The sequence below is a fragment of the Myotis lucifugus genome, unplaced genomic scaffold, assembly GCF_000147115.1.
Source record: "Myotis lucifugus unplaced genomic scaffold, Myoluc2.0 scaffold_0, whole genome shotgun sequence".
NCBI classification, from domain to species: domain Eukaryota; kingdom Metazoa; phylum Chordata; class Mammalia; order Chiroptera; family Vespertilionidae; genus Myotis; species Myotis lucifugus.
In genome coordinates this window covers 24,975,285-24,994,489 of record NW_005871048.1, presented here as the reverse complement: position 1 = coordinate 24,994,489, position 19,205 = coordinate 24,975,285, and the positions used below count along the sequence as shown (strand labels likewise).

Genomic DNA, 19,205 nt, shown 5'->3' with positions numbered 1-19,205 from the left:
CGTCCGCCCGACCCCCCGAGGCTGGCACGTGCTGCGCCCGCCCCGCCCGCCCCGCCAAGGGGGCGGAGGCCCAGCTTTTCTCCGAACCCCCTTCGGCCAGGAGGAGGAGCAGCGGAAGAAACGGCAGAAGCCGCAGACAGCGACAGCTGCCCGGCCGAGGGAGCGTGGCGGAGACGGGCTGCAGCGCCGGGGCGCCCAGGGCTCCCGGGGCGGCGGTGGCGGTGGCCGGAGGTGGGGAGCGGCGCGGCCGCCCTGGATGTTCCCGGGCACTTCCTGACCAGCCGGCCCCGCGCACTCGGCTGGCCCCGCACGCCCCCCACCCGGTGCTCGCTGCCCGGCGGGGCCCGCTCTGCGTCGGCCGCGCCGCGTTGGAGCACGCGAGGGGGTCGCGCCCGGGGATGAGCTGATTGCGGGTCCGCGCGTCGCGCACCGGACCGGGAGGCCGCGGGAGCCGCCTTCTCCGAGTCGTCGCCCGGCCCTGGGATCTGAGATCATGTACGTACGCGGCGGGGTCCTGCCATTGTCTCTCCTCGGCGCGCGTGCTGCGCCCCGGGGCAGGGGCTGGTGCCCGCCCTCCGCGCGCCGGCCCCGCACTTCCTGTTCGGACCGAGTGCTCCGGGCGCTGACCGCGCGCTCCTCTCGCTCGGCCCCTCTGTGCCCCGCAGGTCCATCCACATCGTGGCGCTGGGGAACGAGGGGGACTCCTTCCACCAGGACAGCCGGCCGTCCGGGCTCATCCGCACGTACCTGGGGAGGAGCCCGCTGGTCTCGGGGGACGAGAGCAGCTTGTTGCTGAGCGCGACCAGCACCGTGGCGCGCCCCGTGTTCACCGAGTACCAGGCCAGCGCGTTTGGGAACGTCAAGCTGGTGGTCCACGACTGTCCCGTCTGGGTAAGGCGCGGCGCTGCTCTCTGATGAGGCGGACACGGCTTTTCTTTCATTTTTTTCCTCTTCCCCCCCCCCCCCCTTTTATGTATGTGAAGTGACCGGATCACCGGCTAGCGTTTTCGAACATTTGAGGGGAAACCTTTGGTTCTTTGTTTCGTCGGGCAGGGAGCAGCCCCAAGCGCACTCTTAGAAGGCGCAAAGCCCAGGGGAAGCGGAGCGCTCACACCTCGCGGCTGTGCCCTGTCCCTTGGTAGACGCTGACAGCTGAGAGTGCCAACCACGAGGGACGGGGTCACCAAGTTTCGCCAGCAGAGAGCAATGTTTTCATGCCTGCCCTGGGAGTGATAGCGTAATATTAGTGTTCTAAAAATAAACCCTCTCTCTGAAGCTCCGCACAGGCACAAATGCATTCCACCGGGCAGGTCAGAAACAGGACCTGGAAGGAGAAAGCGACTGAGACTTAATTTTAAAGAACTCATTCATATTGCTATGTACCTTTGACATTTTTTAACTAGTGTTTTTAATTTTAATAATACGGATACTCTTGACATATTAGGCATTTGATTTTAGTGATCCATAAATCAGAAATGATATTAATAATATGCTTGGAATTTTTTAAAAGCTTTAAATTTTGCGATAATTGACAGCAATGGTAATGAAATTGATAAATGCTAATTCGATTCTTGACTGTTTGATAGAGGGAGAAAGGAATCTACTCCCTGACACATATAAATGTTTTCAGTACACAATAACATCATATTTTTTTTTCAATGTTTTCGTTTAATCTTATTTGAAAATGCCTGATTCTTTAGTGGTATTAGAGTTACATTGCTACTAAAGATTAGATTTTGTAACAGAACAAAGTTTAGTGTCTGAAAAAGAGAATACAAATTATCATTATGTGAGATTTTTACATTTAGCAAGTTTTAAAAACCGAATTTGGGGCAATAAGGAACTAATATACCTTTCTAAGGAAATGTATAGAATGTACAAATTTCTATATTGTGGAAAAAGATCACTTATCCAAATAAATTTGTGATTAAAGGAAGTTTACATTAATAGACTAAAACAAATGAAAAACAGGCCTTTTCAATAATAGTGATGCTATTAAACTCCTAGTTATGAAAGAGATGCTGCTGATCATAAGAAGCATTGATAGAGAATTTATTGTTTGAAGTCCATGCAAGCAAATAAAACACTGCTTTTAACTTTGGTATTTCATTGTGAAAGACTTTACAGTCTAAAAACTCATCGGTTCTACATGAACTTGATCAACCATTGAGGGAAAAGAGGAAATATGTCAGGAATATAAAATAAGCTGAATTAGGATGTTAGGATTACCTTTTACATTTTTTTCTTTGAGCTGTTAACTCTTTCCTGTTTATGTTGTTAATTTAGCAAACAGCAGTACTTGTGATCCAAAGAAATCTTCCAAATAGATTAAAGTAAGCCCCAGTGATTTTTACTGCCATTTACTGATTGTTATGTTTTATCATAAAATCACCTTTTGTTTGGTTAGACTCGGGCCCTATTTAAGGCACTGAATTTGTAACCAGGTATAATTTTCTAGGTTATAATGGTTTGCAGACATAGTAGAATACATTTGTAGAGTTATTCTTTATAAGGTGCTTTTCTTCTCTTGGTGTTAAATAAAAGCACATCAGAGATATTAAAGTTGATTGTATTCATCATCTGATATTTGACATGTACTGAGTCAGAATATGAAATATAACAGAGCAGATGCAGCACAGGTTTTGATATCAAAAGGACCTGATTTCAGATCCTCACATTGCTGCTTAGTGGTTGTATTCCTTGCTAAGTCACTTGTCCTCTTTGCGCCTTACTTCCCCTATGTATAAAGTAAATATAATAATCCCTGTCCCCTAGAGCTGTGCTGGAGAGTAATGAGATAGTTCAGGTAAAGATCTTCGTATAGAAACTGGCATGTAGCAGGTACTCAATAAGTGCAAGCTACTATAATAATAGACTATTTATTACAACTTTAGTGTAGCCATGTGTCACTTACGCTAAGCCAAAGTAGTTTTCCATACATCATTCAAGATTTAAACAAATACAGTACATCGATGCAGAAATGCTAGTACTTAGTATTGTATTTGCAGCCCCACAATCAAGTAGAATAAAATTGTTGTTTTGCTGTAAAAATTCAGATTAGTTTTAGTTTTAAAAAGATGAGTTTGATTCTCCAAATGTGACTCCAAGCCTTGTGTTACATAACCTCCTAGAGGAAATCCTGGAACTGATTTACAAGGGGCGGGAAAATTTTATTTCCTTCATATGTCTAGTCTAACCAGTGGCGCATTTTTCTCTTTGAGAAGAAATGTAGTGTTTTCTTGGAGGTAGAATGAGATAGCTGTGCTTCTCTTTTCTAGTTTTCTTCTCTAGATCTGTAGCCTTACTCTGGATCCTTGCCATATAAACTTGGTATTTTAAAAATAAATGTGCTTCAGATTTCGTTTTATGTAGCTCATTATTTAGTATGTCTCCCTCAAACCCACCCTTTTTTGTTGCAGTTATTTTATTTCTAGATCTTTTCCTGTTTACCAAAAATAATTCCACAAGAAGCAGTGAAGTAATGCATGCAGTTTTCTTGTGCAAGGTTTGAAACTCTGAATTGTATTAAAAATAAAATGATTTATGTCTTGATATTCCCAGTACCATAGTGTTAATGATGCCAAAGCCCATTTTCTCATGACATTTTCCCTTAAATGCTTCTCTCCCTACCCACCCCCCAACCCCCTTACATCTCTCCAGTAACTGGAATTTTGAACTATTTGGAATGCAAAGAGCAAGTTACTTTTGTTTTGTTCTCCTAGAGTTAAATGGCTGCTTACTATTGATTCCACTTATGTTTAGTTTTTGTTTACCTCTTCTGACGTCCTTTTTCATTGTTATACTTACATCCCCTCTAATACTTATATACTTGGAGTTTGAATACTATAACAGACACAATTGGAACTGAATGGGTTTTGTGGTTTGGGATTTGGAAATTAGCCAGAGCTCTACTGGAAGCTTTCACATTTTCTTGATCTGTGTCCCACTTCACTTCTCCCCCATCTTACACCCTGTCCTAAGTGCAAGACTTTGCACTTTATATTCCTACTAGAGGCCCGGTGCACAAAAATTTGTGCACTCGGGGGGGAGAGGGGGCCCCTCAGCCCGGCCTGTGCCCTCTCGCAGTCTGGGACCCCTCAGGAGATAACGACCTGCTGGCTTAGGCCTGCTCCCGGGTGGCAGAGGGCAGGCCCAATCCCTAGGTGCAGCCCCTGGTCGGGCTCAGAGCAGGGCCAATTGGGGAGTTGGGACGCCACCCCCTGTCATGCACAGAGCAGGGCGGATCGGGAGGTTGCGATGCCACCCTCAGTCATGCTCAGGGTAGGGCCGATTGGGGGGTTGGGGCACCGCCCCCTGTCACACTCAAGGCAGGGTCGATAGGGAAGTTGCGGCGCCACCCCCTACCAGGCACAGAGCAGGGCCAATCAGGGGGGTTGGGGCTCCGTACCCTGTCACACACAGAGCAGGGCCCATCAGGGGGGTTGGGGCTCCGTACCCTGTCACACACAGAGCAGGGCCCATCAGGGGGGTTGGGGCTCCGTACCCTGTCACACACAGAGCAGGGCCCATCAGGGGTTTGGGGAGCTCCCCCCTGTCATGCACAGAGCAGGGTCAATCAGGGGGTTGAGGAGCTGCACCCTGTCACACAAAGAATAGGGCCAATAGGGGAGTTGGGGCACCACCCCCTGTCACATACAGAGCAGGGCCCGTGGGGGGGGTTGGGGCGCTGCACCCTGTCACAACAGAGCCGCAGGGCAATCAGGGGGTTGGGGCGCTGCCACTGTCACACTCAGGGCAGGGCCGATGGGGAGGTTATGGCTCTACCCCGTCTCACATAGAGCAGGGCCCGTGGCGGGGGTTGGGGCGCCGCCCTCTATCACCCACAGAGCAGGGCCTATCAGGGGGTTGGGGCACTGCCCCCTGTCACACACAGAGCCGCAGGGCAATCAGGGGGTTTGGGCGCTGCCCCCTGTCACGCTGATCCCGGTGCCGGGAGGCCTCACGGCTCCGCTGATCCAGCCCGGCAGGGTCACAGATCTGGGTCCCAGACCTCAGACAGCCTTGCCTGCTGCCGCCTGCCTTCAGTATGCAAATTAGCCGCCATCTTGTTGCTTCAGGGTGGGGGTCCCCACTGGGGTGCCTGGCCAGTCTGGGTGAGGGGCTGAGGGCCGTTTTCAGGCTGGCAGGCGACTGGAGCTCCAAACCTCTCCTTTTTTTCTTTTTTTTTTTATTCTGGCATTTATTTACCTTCTATGGCTGTCACTGGAGCTGAGAGCCGGCTTTCTCTCTAAGGCTCGGCTGAAAGCAGGTTTCTGGCCTTTGTTTTCTGTATTCGAAACAGTGTTGCGACTCCAGCTCTGAGATCCCGGCTGACTGACAGGAGTTTTCTGGAGTTTTGTTTATCTTCTATAAATGTTACTATGTTTCCAACTGAAGCTCAGAGGCCGGCAGCGGCAGGCGGGGAACGTTGGAGTCTGCAGTCACTGAAGGAAGCAAGCCTCCTGTTAGCTTCCAGCTGCCTGGCTGCCGGCCGCCATCTTGGCTGACAGTTAATTTGCATAAGGATATGCTGATTAGCCAATGGGAAGGGTAGCGGTCGTACGCCAATTACCCATGTTTTCTCTTTTAATTAGTGTAGATATGTGTATGGATTGAGTTTTTTTGTTTTTATTCTCCCTTTTAAAAATGTGGAGGTAATTCATTCTACTTTCAGCAGAGTAGGCATACCTAACAAGTCTGTAAATTCTTGTTATTCTGAGTGTACTTGTAGGGAAATGGGTGGGTTGGGAAGGTGCAGGGGAATTGACACAGGTTTTGCTGGGGCTGTGGAGATACTGGTGAGAAGAAGCCGTCTGCCCAAGGGCACTGCTGGGTAACACTTCTCTAGAATTTTCCATCATAGGACAAGAGCCCTGATACACAGACACAGATCTTGATTGATTGATTCAAACACTATTAACCTTGTTTTAGACTCCTATGTCAAAATGAACACTTCCATAATCCAACAGTTTTTGGACCTGTTAGCCACATCTACCTGGTCTATTTTATTTCTTTCTGTGTGTGTGTGTGTGTGTGCGCGCGCGCAAGTGCGTTCCAGTAAATCTTTATTCACACAAAAATAGGTGTCGTGCCATATTTGCCTGCATCACTGTCTATTTTCTTAATCCAGCTTTATTACATCCATGAAATACGTAGAAAAGGCCACATGACAGGACAAATAATGATGAATAGTTAACTAGAATTTGAGATGAAATTATTTATGCATATTTAACAGTGGTATTAAGACACATAAAGATATTTTCTTTCTACTATGCACACAAAAACTTTGAAAAAAATTTTTTTAAAATATTAAAGCACTGAATTTTAAGGACTAGGGTCCATAAAGAATTATTCTTGGCCCCAGTTCTAAAAGTAAATATTAGAACTCTCATGCAAAAGTAAATATTTCAAAACTAGAAAGACTTATCCTGAATTTTTTTTAATCCTCACTCTAGGATATGTTTCCATTGATTTTTAGAAAGAGAGGAAGAGGGGAGAGAGAGAGAGACATTGATGTGAGAGAGAAACATCCATTGATTGCCTCCAGTACATGCCCTGACTGGGGATCAAACCTGCAACCTTTTGGAGCGTGGGACAACACTCCAACCAACCAAACTACCCCACTAGGGCCTAAGTTTTTAATTTATATGAGCAAAATACATGAACTGCAAGTATAGTTCTTACCATGTTAGCATCTTATAATACACAGTATCTTTTTATGGAGACACCCTTCCCACCATGTACATGCATGTACACACTGTATGCATGCGGTGCTGTCCAAAGTATACATGAAAGTACATATGAATTTTGAAAATATGAATAAAATACATGGAGCCCCACAGAATTTACAGTGCATTACAATTCAAAACACTGAGTAATTCCGCAGTGTCTAACTGGGTCACGGAAAATCCTTTGAAGCTCCCTTACTCATGCTGATGCTTTGCATCTAATGTATAGCGTTATGTCTTTAAAATTATTAGATGGTGAGAATAAGGCCTCATTTTAAAACAAAGTGCTTATTTTTAAACACAAATATTGAAAGAGGTTGTTTATTTCATTAGATTCTCAGGAATTCTCTAGATTGTCTACCACTACTTAGTTGTCTAGGCTAAATGAGTAAATAAAAAGCTGGTAGATTTCAAACATTTAAAAAATTATGTAGTTACTTTTGCAAAATAAAATTTTTAATGAATTCCAAAAGTTAAAATATAACAAAAAAATTAAACTACTGTTACATGATTGATTTGAAGACAGACTAAAGATTACTCTTTGCATTTTGGTTTAGGACATTTTTGACAGTGACTGGTACAGTTCTCGAAATCTGATTGGGGGTGCCGACATCATTGTGATCAAATACAACGTAAATGACAAGTTTTCATTCCATGAAGTGAAGGATAATTATATTCCGGTGATAAAAAGAGCATTAAATTCAGTTCCAGTAATCATCGCTGCTGTTGGTACCAGACAAAATGGTAAGTATTCCATTTTCTCTTTTATAATGAGAGTACCATATTAAATAGAGCTAAGTTTATTAATGATTAATAGAATTTTTATTTAAAAAAGCCTACATGATTGTGGGTTCAGATGCTAGCTATTATCTCTTCACCAGTGGATACGATCATGAGATATCAAAGGAAAGTATTGAAAACTGCTGTGATTACCATGCATCAAATATCTCAGGGCCAACTCAAAAGTCACTTTGATTTGGTGATATCTTATATTTCTTAGTAGTGCTAGTATTTTCTCAGTAAAACAGTCTTTAAATTTTTAGTTTTATTCATTTATTCATTTTTATTGAGATATAGCAGAGGGAAGGACATGAAGTTCACTAATCTTTGAGTACAGCATTTTTACATACGTATACATGCATGCAGCCATCACACTGATGGAGATACAGAACATCTGCAGCACGTAGGAAGGCTCTCTCTCCTCTTCCCAGTTATAATAACACCCCTCCCCAGAGGTAACCGCTATTCTGACTTCTAAAAACATAGGTTAGTTTTACCTATTCTTGAACTTCATACAAATGTAATGACTGGTGTCTGACTAATTTCAGTTAGCATAATACTTCTGAGATTCATCTATGTTGTGCTTATCTGTAATTTGTTCTTTTTATTGCTGCATATTCCATTGTGTGGATATGCTGTAATTTATTTATCCATGCTCCTTTTGATGATGCTTAGGTTTCTACCTACAAGTGGGGCTATTGAGTCATAGGGTAGGTACCTGGTTAACATTAGTAGATACAAATAAAGTAGGTTTGACCCTTCCGTGACCCCACACCCCCTCTATTTCTCTATTTTTCTGCTTACTGCTGGCCATGATTCTTGAAAATATCTTCCCATTCATTCTTCAGTGCGCTACAGTCTAATTTTGCCATTTACAATTACATTGAGTTTGTTCTCATTCAGGGTTGCCAGGTTATGTGCTTATTGCCAAATGTAATACATTTCAATAATTCGCTCTTTGAAATTATTCAAACACACCTCTTCCTTTTGTTAATAAAGTTATTTGTACTTTAGTAATTATTCTAGTTCTATCTTCTTTACTGCCTCTCCCCCCCCCCCCCCCCCGGCAACCCTTCGGCCCGAAAAAAAAAAAAAAAAAGCAACACATCCTGTAGCTGCTGCCCAGAGTTCCACCCATTGACTTCACCTTTTCTTGCTCTTTACTCCGACCAGGAACCCACTCATCCCTTGCCCCAGCTTGTCCTGTATCAACACTGATGATTACCCAGTCTATTTCTCTGGCTCCAGCCTCCCTCATGACCCATAGCTCCAGACATCTTCCTCACTCTACTGAATTCCCTGTCTCGGTGAATAATTTCAAGTCTATACATTCATCCGAACTAGAATCATCCAATCCTGCTTTCTCTCCCATCCCCTATATCCAGTTGACTGAGGAGCTCTAGATTTTACATTTTCAACGTTTCTCAAACTCCTGTTCTCCATATTCACTGGATTTCAGATCCTAGTCATTTAATTTTCTGTCATAGCAGCCTTCTTTTTGATCTCCTAAAGGGGCAGTTCCAGATTTTGTAGGACCTGAAACTTACACAATTTTAGAGGTTCTTTGTAAGGAAAAAGAAAAACAACTACAAAATCACAGATACATATATGTACACAAGTGTGAATATTTATGAAAGAGAAAAGCAACAGCAGATTGCAAATCTTAAACAGCGGTCAAATATCACATAATATTTAAACAATGTTTCTATTATTTAACAGCTTGACACTTCTTTAACTTTTCTTATATTTTGGGGGCTACATAGTCTTTGATCACCTCTTTATATGATAATCACTTTTTAATGTTTTCTATAGAGAGAAGAAGTTGATAGTCATTTTTTTCCCCAGGATATTTCTTCACTGTCCACAGTGGTGCTGGGCACTATAGTTTGTGTTGTGTTCGCCTTTTAGCTTGGCATCTTTGTGTCATGGCATCAAATAAATCAGCACAGTGGGTGGCAGGAACATTCCTGAGCCTCTTCAAGCTAGCTCTAATTAATTTTTGAGTTCTTCCTTATTTTCTGGCACAAGATGTCCCAGGCTCACCTTACACGTTGCCTGCACCAGGCCTGGAGTCAGTTCTTTCTTCAAGGAGCCCTGGTTCCTGATAATGAGTAATGATATTTAGAAACCAAGATCTGGGCTCTGGGGTGTTTATTACTTTAGGTGTCAGGGCTTCTAGGCATATATATTTTAAATCATTGATACCCTTATTCTAATCTGATATTTTAATCTTATTTCCATAATTTTCTATTGTAAAGTTGGGCCTAAAATACAAGATAGGTGTATCCTCTGTGTCATATGCCCATCACATTGAACTATGTGAAGGACTTAATGTCTTTCTTAGGTCTGGGAAGGCCCAGCTTCCTGACTTCTTCAGATACCACCTTCCCTTCATTTTCTCTATTCTTTCCTTTTGGGACTCTTAGGAGACCGATGTTGAAACTTCTGGATCTTGCCTCCATTTCCCTTATCTTTTTTATTCCCTATCCCTTATTTCTCCCTGTCACATTATGGGAGAATTCTTGGTCTTTTTTCTTTTTCTTCCCCAACTTATAAATTAGTTCTTCTGGGTCTATTCTGCTGTTTTGCTTTTTAAAAATTTCAACAACTTTTCATATCCAAGATCTCTAATTGGTTCTCTTTCATAATTTCTTATTCCTGTTTTAAGGCTATAACTACTTAAAAAAACAACAACAAAAACCTTTCTCAATTGATTATACTTATTTTAAGATTCTGTCTTGATTGCTCTATTAAGTTTGGTTTTGATTGGGGGCATTTTATAAGTCTTTCCATTTGATGAGATTTTATTTCATGGTATGGATGCTTCTCAAATGTTTGATATTTGATAGTTCTTAATTTGCCTGCATTTGCAGTTTAAATTCCCTGTTGATGCCTTTCTCCTCCTCTGCCCATCTGCTCTCTGGGGTAGGTGTGGGAGTGGAAGTACACACAGGATCTGCAGGCCTAGCAGCTTTCACTAGGATACTCGGCTGTTCTCCACTGGGTCGCCCTTGGGACTCCCTCCCTCCCCAGTCATTGAGCAGGGAGCATTCTTGATGTTGACACAGTGCAGAACTTCATGACCCACCAGTACTCCGAGCTTCAGCTTTCCCCTTGGGTCCTGTGCCATCAGCCTTTGGCCTCTCATGCACTCCAGTTTCTGGGCGAGAATCTCTCCTCTGCTTTTTATGTTGCTGTATATACATATCTCCCTTCTTCCCTCTCTTCCTTCCTCCCCCATCCCTCCCTTTCTTCCCTTCTTCCTTTCTCCCTCGTTCTTCTTACCCGCTCCTTCTCTTTATCATTTGGTGATTCAGCAGGGAGAAGAGATTGCAGTGTGGGCTTAGCTAGTCATCTTGAAACTGGAAGTGAATGTGTTCTATTTTTTCTCTCACGTCCAGGCCTCTGTGAATGCCACATCCTCTGATTGGAGTGCTCCTCTGAATACCCCCATCCTACCTGCGTAGCAAATTCATGTTTATCTTTTAAATCAGTGCCTCTTCTATGCAGCCTTCCATAATCCCCCAGGCAGAGTTCATTTAATTCAATTTCCATGGTGAATTTGTTTACCTTTATTTTGGTACTTACATTATAATTGTTTGTAGTCATGTCTATATTGGCTCAGTTGATTATGAATTTCTTTTATCTGTGTGTCCTTATATCCCTAGTATTTGATGTGTTAGGTGCTTACTACGTATTTGCTTAGGAATGCTTGAATCTTTTTATGAACGATAATACATGTGTGAAAAAAATAAATTTCACTGACAAAATGAAATTAACTTACCATATAAAATTTGATCACAAAGTAATTACAAAGCTAAATTTGTCTATTCAAGGACATTTATTGTCTCCCCTCCCCCTGCCAATCCCTTGTAATACATGAAACTCCGGGTAACTCCTCTCTTGGTCTCTTTTTAGAATTAGTTCAGCAAATACAGTCAATCTCATCTTTTTCCTTTGTTACACATGCTTTGACAAGCTTGACTGTGTATATCTTCTTCATTGTTCTTGGCTCTGAATACATTTTTGGCTTTTACTAAATATTGAATTAGTCTTTAAAGTAGGAAAAAGATCTTCCAAACATGCCTATGGTGTATTCATAGCCTTCAGCTCCTGAAAATTGGCATCCTATCTTCTTTTTGAAGCTCTGATATAGCCTAGTACATTGCCATGTACTAGAATTCTTACAAGGATTTTTTTTAAATGTGTTTTTATTGATTTTAGCAAGAGGAAGGGAGAGGGAGAGAGAAAAAAACATTGATGTGAGGGAAACATAGATTGGCTGCATCCTGTATGCCCCCTACTAGGGATTGAGATTGCAAACCGGGCATGTGCCCTGACTGGGTACCCGACCAGTGACCTCTCGGTGTGTGGGACGACGCTCAACCAACTGAGCCATACTGGTCAGGGCATTACAAGGGTTTCTGGAAGTTTCAAGCATTGGCAACATTGTAAGAATCACCCTAAAGATTCACAAAGCCACCTCTTTGAAAGAGATGCCATTCATTTGAATTCCAGAGTTACATTGTGTTTGCTTTAAAATAATGGACATTTAGTGATAACTAAAAAGATAACATAGAAAAAAAAACTACAATGTTGACTGGAAGCATAGCACTCTATTCACAAAGTCCCTTTGACCCTGAGGTAGGCTCGTAGGAGTAAGCTCCTGAAGAAGGCTCCACAGTTTAAAATTATTTGGGGTCCTCCGATTGTTTCTGATGAAATGCTCAATGAAGGCTTATTTAATCCATAAATGTTTTGTTGATTCTCCTACCCAACACATAATGCCTAGACATTTTTCCTTTTGTATGTGTGTGAGCAAAAAGAAATACCTTTTGTGACTAAGAGGCTATATAAGAATCTATAATAATAAAAGCATAATATGCTAATTAGACCGGATGGCTGAACAGCGGAACAACCTTCTGGATGACCTTCCAGATGAAGCCAGGGCTTCACGGGCCAAGCCCCTTGCACGAATTTCGTGCATTGGGCCTCTAGTTAGATATAAGGAGGAGCTTTTTAGTGTCACTAAGATATGTATGGCTACTCACATTGGGAAACCCTACTGAGCTAGATTAAACCTGAAATTAGTTATATTTTCCTTCAAATCAGATTATTTGTTAAAAAGTATTTTAAATTATGTTCACTTAATTTTCACTTGAAAACTACTGACTTTGCTTTATTTTTGTGTAGAAATAAAGTTTAATGCCTGCCCACCCCATTCCATCAACATAAGAAGAGCTTTGTAGACATAAAAAACCTTCTGTTTTCAGAAAATTAAAGGCGCTGTTTATGAACGATTTGTAAAGAATGTGAAATACCAATGTTTTTCAAAGTAGGCTAAATTCTGTGTGAAAACTTTACTTCAAACCTAAAATGATCTTGGAAAAAGTAAATGCAGAAACTCAGAGTAGAACTTATGCCATAATTTAGAGAATCCAAGTTTAACTGTAAAATCACCATATGTTTGGAATCTATAATTCTTTATTCAAACTAAATTTTCAGCTTATTTTTTGATGTCCCTTTATTTATCAGATGGAGCAAGTAACACTTTTTTATTGTTTCTCCATTTCTACCACAAGGAGACTTGGACACGTCACTTAACCTCTCTGAACCTCAGTTTCCTCCTCTATAAAATGAGGATGTGAGTATGTACACGGTCTCTGAGCTCTAAAATGCTTTCAGTGAAGCTAAAATTATCTGTCATGTGTGCACACACGCATAGTTACATACATAGTATACACGTGCACTGAATATCCTTAGAATACATCTATATATACACGTGTGTGCTCTGTCAATATGCAGCTCCTTGGTAGAAAATTTGCTGTGTTGGCTTTTCCCACATTGTGTGGGGAATTTCCCAAATGCCCTGTTAAGGCCACTGTTCTTACTCCCCCTGTTACTGGGCTCATTGGCTGCTGATGCCACATAGCTGAGTCCCTTTCCAGGCACTGCCCTCTGCCTATGGAGACTGCTTTCCCAAGGTTATGGCTCCTGCATGCCGTGGGCCTCCTCTGAGTGCTGGTGGATTTTGGGATACAAAGGTCCAGCTGCCTTTCCCCAAAGGGGAACCATTCTAAGGGCCATTTAAGCTCCAGAACACCCTGTAGGATCAGCTGAGGTCTCCGTTGCAACCGTATTGCAGTTTGAAATTTTCCTCTGCCCAATCCTACTTCCTTCACTCCTAAGAAGAGTTGTTCCCAAGATCACTACCCCCCCCCCCCCCCCCCCCCGTAAACCACCTGCACAGCAATTTCCATCTCAAAGTCGGCTTCCCAGGGAAGCCAACCTACAACAGCATGCATTTCTAGAAATAGATTTACCCTCTTTTGACTTGGCTGCCTTTGAACAGTGACATATCTCGTGTTTTGGCATGAAACAAAATGAAGCCAGCTGACAAATACGGAGTTGAACATACATTTTTAGCCTTATTAAGGAGTGTACTTAATAGTAGGTTAATTTGGCACCTTCCCAGTCATAGATTTGTACATGTTACAAACATGAACCTCGGGACAGTGCACATTTTGCATAAATACTTCTTATTCCGTCAGTTTTTTTTTATTTTTTCAACCTTGAAGAAAAAGGTAGAGTGATTGAATTTGGTCTCTGCTTTAGAATCTAATAATTGAAATGCCTTGATGAATAAGAATACACTTTATATGAAATCTACAAAGAGGGGGCAGTTTAACAGCCTTGAAGATTCAGGTCAAATTGAGGATTCTATTAAAATAAAAGTATAAGGTCCATTCAAACTTGGTGAATATATTTAAAATGTAATACGAAAAGAGAACCCACTGTTTTCCATGGTTTCTATGGGCAACCAAGTTGTTAAATTTGTATTGATACTTAGGATGTCAAGGTTGCGTAAAAGGAAGTAGGCCAGCCATTACTGACTCACGGTACAGTTACTGTAATACTTGGTAATATCCATAAACCTATTTTTAAATTCTTCTATTTTCTAAAATACTGTTTATTCTTCTTGCAGTTAAAGCTTGTTTATTTTAGGGACTTTTCATTGACACTTTTTATTCAGAGTCTTAGTGGATCGTGGATGTACTAAATGCCCTTGAGCTGGTTCTGAGCGTTTAATTTGTTGTTTAATGTTCAGATCGTCTGTACATTTTTACCCCATTTAAACTCAAATCTCTTTGTTGCTCACATTCCTTCTCTCAGAAGAATTACCTTGCACATGCCCACTGTGCACCTCAGACAGAGGCAGCTGTGTCAGTACGACCGAAGGGATCCAACTTGCTAAAGAGCTAGGGGCTACCTACCTGGAGCTGCACAGCCTGGATGACTTCTACATCGGGAAGTATTTTGGAGGAGTGGTGAGTGGAAATTCCTGTTACACAAATGAACGGCATTTTTCGGGTGTTTCTTTAGCTATTTTCCAGAACCTCAATTTGAACTTTAGTTTTAAAGGCATGATTAGTTTTAACCTTGAGAAATAATACGAGTGTAAGTAGAAAAAAAGGTTTTGTCAGAATACAATTATAATTTTATTTTTCTCTCCGAACGAAACATCTCCTATTGTCTGTGTGTGATGTTTTGGAATTTTCCGTTGGGTGCCACTTGATTAAAGTGTGTTTACTTACACAAACCCATGATGTCAGCTTTAATAGTCATCTTTAAATAGCTCAACCATCCTGGCACCCTGAACTGGTGGGCCTGGAAAGTTCTCCTTCATTTGTCTACTTGAAAAGAATAGTTACCTTTCTCTGTGTGTATGTTTCAGCAAGACTCCATGCACTTCTGATCTTGGTGGAGCTCAAAACTGAGGAACTACTTACAGAGCAGCTTCTCGCTGGATGTGTGGGGAGCCAGGGTTAGTTGCTCAGTGGCAGTGACATTGATTGGCTCTGCAGGCACTTCAGGGGCCAGCTTCTAGCACACAGCGCCTACCCAACCGACTAGGGCTGCAGGGTCCCTGGGGAGTGCTGTGGAGTGCTGTGGAGTTGTGTCATTTAAGTATTCACTGACTTGAGAATTAACCTTTCCAACCCTCTAGGACAGTGATGGCGAACCTATGACACGCGAACTCATTTTTTTGGTTGATTTTTCTTTGTTAAATGGCATTTAAATATCTAAAATAAATATAAAAAATAGAAGTCTTTGTTTTACTATGGTTGCAAATATCAAAAAATTTCTATATGTGACACGGCACCAGAGTTAAGTTAGGGTTTTTCAAAATGCTGACACGCCGAGCTCAAAAGGTTCGCCATCACTGCTCTAGGAAGTGGCTTCTTTGAATAGACAAATTTAGTCAACCTTGATAAGAGGTAAATCCTGCATTAAGCAGTAGCACTTTGGACTTTACCCTCAGTTCCCTAGCTCCTCATCAAGTACCCTTTCCAGTATGTCAGAATATTCATTGTGTAGATTTATGTTGAGACATTGAGGTTTCCACGGGTAACTAGAAATTTCATTTGTTCTGGAGTCACTAAACTCCAGATAAGAACCAAAGCTAAAATCAGGACCAGATATAAATGGTTCTGATTTCTACCAAGTATAATGGCTATTATTCATCCAGTAATATAAGAAACATCAATAAGAAACCGCTATGGGAGATATACTCACAATATTGATATCAATGACTGAGAAATTTTCATCTTATTTAATTATATTGATAAGCAATGTGTAGAAAGACTGGGAGGGGTGAAACCTAATTTTCCTGTCAAGCAGATATGATAGTGGCTTAAAAAAATCTTAATTTGGTTTAATACCCTTACAATGTCCTGAAATACCTATGGAGTTGGGGGGGAAGATAGTTTCGTTTCATGTGTTGGAGAAGAGGGGCTGGTTCTCTTGGTGGGGACAGGGGTCTGGGGAGGTACTCAGGCTTCCTGTTCCCCATTCAAGTTCCTGAACCTGGAACTCTCTCTTCCCACCTCCCAGCTTTCACTTTCTCTTCTTTCCCCTCTTGGCTCCTAATACTAGTGTTACAGCTAGGGCTGGAGGAATGAAGAGATTTGAAGATGTGGCCAAGGTTGGAAGAAAAACATGGCAGTTTCTTTTTTCCTTAACTCAGTGTTTCCTTAACTCGTTTTTTCCTTAACTCAATGGGAATATGGAGATAAGATCAGAGTGGTCTCTTCTCAGACTCTGGAGAAGTAAAGTACAGCTGAGATCTTGAGTGTAAGAAATGAAGATATTTGTAAGAATATGGATGGAGGTGATAATGTCAGAGTGAAAGGAGCATTTGAAACCCTGTGTTTGAGAGTCGGGTGAAGAGCTGTGCAGGATGACCTCAGATCAGGGCAAGGCAGGCCTGTGCCCTTGAGCTTTAGAGAGCCCCTTAGCCCTCCTCCAGTGCACCCTCCCCACAGGGCACGAGATGCTGGAGCCAAAGGGATGTGCCCTCTGGAGCTGGTAGCCCCTTCCAGACCCACAGCATCTAATACGGTAGCCACACTAGCCACACGTGGCTAATTATATTTAAATTAATTTAAAATGTTCAGTTCCTTGAGTGCACTTGTCTCATTTCAGGTGCACATTTTATAATAGCTGCGTGTGGCTGCTGTACTGATTAGCACAGATATTTCAGAACTTTTTCATCAACACAGAGCAGAGGGTTGTATTGACCATGCTCCAAAACCCAGGACCCCAGAATTCTCTGGGTCGCTGGCCCAAGTCTGTGTCCCAGGCCTGCTCAGGACTCTTTCCTGGATCCGTCCTCCTCCAGGTGGACCTCAGTGCTGGTGTGTGCACCCCTGGACCTGAGAGGTGGCCGAGGGGTTATTGTGTAAGAGGATTGGGGAAGGGAGAGTGGATGGAACTCGGGTATGTAGCTTGTGTGCATAAACCTCTCCGAGGCATGGGATGGAGCAGCGGCTGAGAAAAGAAGGGGTGATCTTGGGTCCTAGGAGTTAGGGCCCAACTCTCCCTGTGCTGCTTGAAACTCTGAGGACTCAGAATTCAAAGCCGAACCTGGCCTTCCAGGCTTTTATGGTGACATATTTGTCAAAGCAGGAGGATACAGTATTTTTACATAACAGTCCGTTTTCTTGATTTCTATAGTTTAAATTTTAGGTATGTGGTACAGAGACCTGCATTTGTACTTTTGCCCCACACCTCACAATGTAAAGCATAGGCCTGGAGCTGTGTAAGTACATGTGGTTAAGATTTTAAATTTATAAAATAAAGGATGTATTTCTAAGTAATTTATTTAGGAAAATGAGCATGTGAACTTCCCTAGCTAATATGAGCATACGTGACATAGCATATCTCTTCCTGCCTTGACTATCTCTAATGTTAATTGCCATGGTTACCAGAGAGATGGTTATTGACACACACAGTTGTATTGCTAGGCTTCCTTGATTATTCAAGAGAATAAACAGTTCCTTCTTGAATGGATAGCTTATTTATGTTTAGACAAGGCATAATATGTTTTACCTGATACATTTTAAAAAATAATGTTTGAAAGTGTTTGCTAAAGCTCACATGTGGATGGTCTGGACATGTAAAACATTTGGCAAATGTGATTTGGGTACAAATAATCATGTCACATACATAGTTTTATTGGAGCTTTAATTAAAATTTGATTCATGTTTTAGTTGGAGTATTTTATGATTCAAGCCTTAAATCAGAAGACAAGTGAAAAAATGAAGAAAAGGAAAATGAGCAACTCGTTTCATGGAATTAGACCACCTCAGCTTGAACAACCAGGTGCATTTATTAGCCAATGTCCAGATATTCTGTTGATAATTATTATAGATCATTTCACGGGTCTTAGAGCAATTGTTCTCAATTTGTTTCACTATGTTTAGGACTTACCTGGCATTGTGATTCAGTAAAGCTCGGATGAAGCCTATAATCTGTCTTTTAAATAAGATTCCCAGGTGATTTGGAAGCAGGTGTTACTTGGACCATATTTTGAGGACTACTGTCTTAAAACTTGAACTTACAGATTCTTAAACATAGTGTGTGTTGAGTCTAGTGAGAAATATACAACCAAATACAATGCATGAACCTTGATTAGCTACTGGCTCAATAAAAACATCTAAAAGATGTTCATGGTACAGTTGGGCAAAATTTTAATATGGACTGGAAATTAGATAATGGAATTATCATTAATTTTCTTACGTATGATAATGCCGTTGTGGTTAATAGAGGAATGTCATTATTCTTAGGAGATAAATGTGAAAGTATTTAAACCCAAAATATCCTGATGATTTCAACTTTTAAATGGGTCAGCAGTGTGAGAGAGTGTGTGTGTGTGTGTGTGTGTGTGTGTATCTAGAGATAAGGCAAAAAATGACAAAATATTAATAATTGCGGAATTTAAGGGAAGGGTATATGTGTGCTCATTATATACTTCAGCTTTTTTATTTTTTATTTTTTTTATTTTTTATTTTTTTAAATATATTTTCATTGATTTTCTACAGAGAGGAGGGAGAGGGATATAGAGCTAGAAACATCGATCAGCTGTCTCCTGCACACTCCCCACTGGGGATGTACCCGCAACCAAGGCACATGCCCTTGACCGGAATCGAACCTATGAATGAATGTAAATTTAAAATCAGGAAAATGTAAATTAGTATGGGAAGTCAATTTCAGGTTTTTTAAATGTTTGAAAATGTTTACACCATAAATCAGATATTTTCAAACTTTTTCATCTTCTTTGCACACAGAACTAATTACTAAAATTCTGGCACCTAACCTAAGAAATTTTTTTTATTGACCTAAAAAAAGAAAAAA

General features: G+C 41.6%; 1 protein-coding gene and 1 long non-coding RNA gene across 3 annotated transcripts in view; both read left to right on the top strand.

The window, feature by feature from the left end:
• Positions 1-75: 75 nt before the first annotated feature.
• Positions 76-19,205, top strand: part of RHOBTB3 (Rho related BTB domain containing 3) — a 53,802-nt gene continuing 34,672 nt past the window's right edge. The window contains exons 1-5 of one of the 2 annotated variants that reach the window (XM_023749832.1): positions 76-495; positions 666-891; positions 7,286-7,472; positions 14,685-14,836; positions 18,062-18,173. In XM_023749832.1, coding sequence (XP_023605600.1) covers positions 494-495; positions 666-891; positions 7,286-7,472; positions 14,685-14,836; positions 18,062-18,173 — 679 coding nt within the window. In that variant the 5' untranslated portion in view covers positions 76-493. Of the gene's footprint in view, positions 496-665; positions 892-7,285; positions 7,473-14,681; positions 14,837-18,061; positions 18,174-19,205 lie in introns of both variants that reach the window. The other variant, XM_006081203.3, reaches the window with a different exon arrangement.
• On the top strand, positions 984-3,554 carry LOC111824976. Its single transcript, XR_002828054.1, has 2 exons — positions 984-2,333; positions 3,420-3,554. It is a non-coding gene; the product is annotated as an uncharacterized LOC111824976 (long non-coding RNA).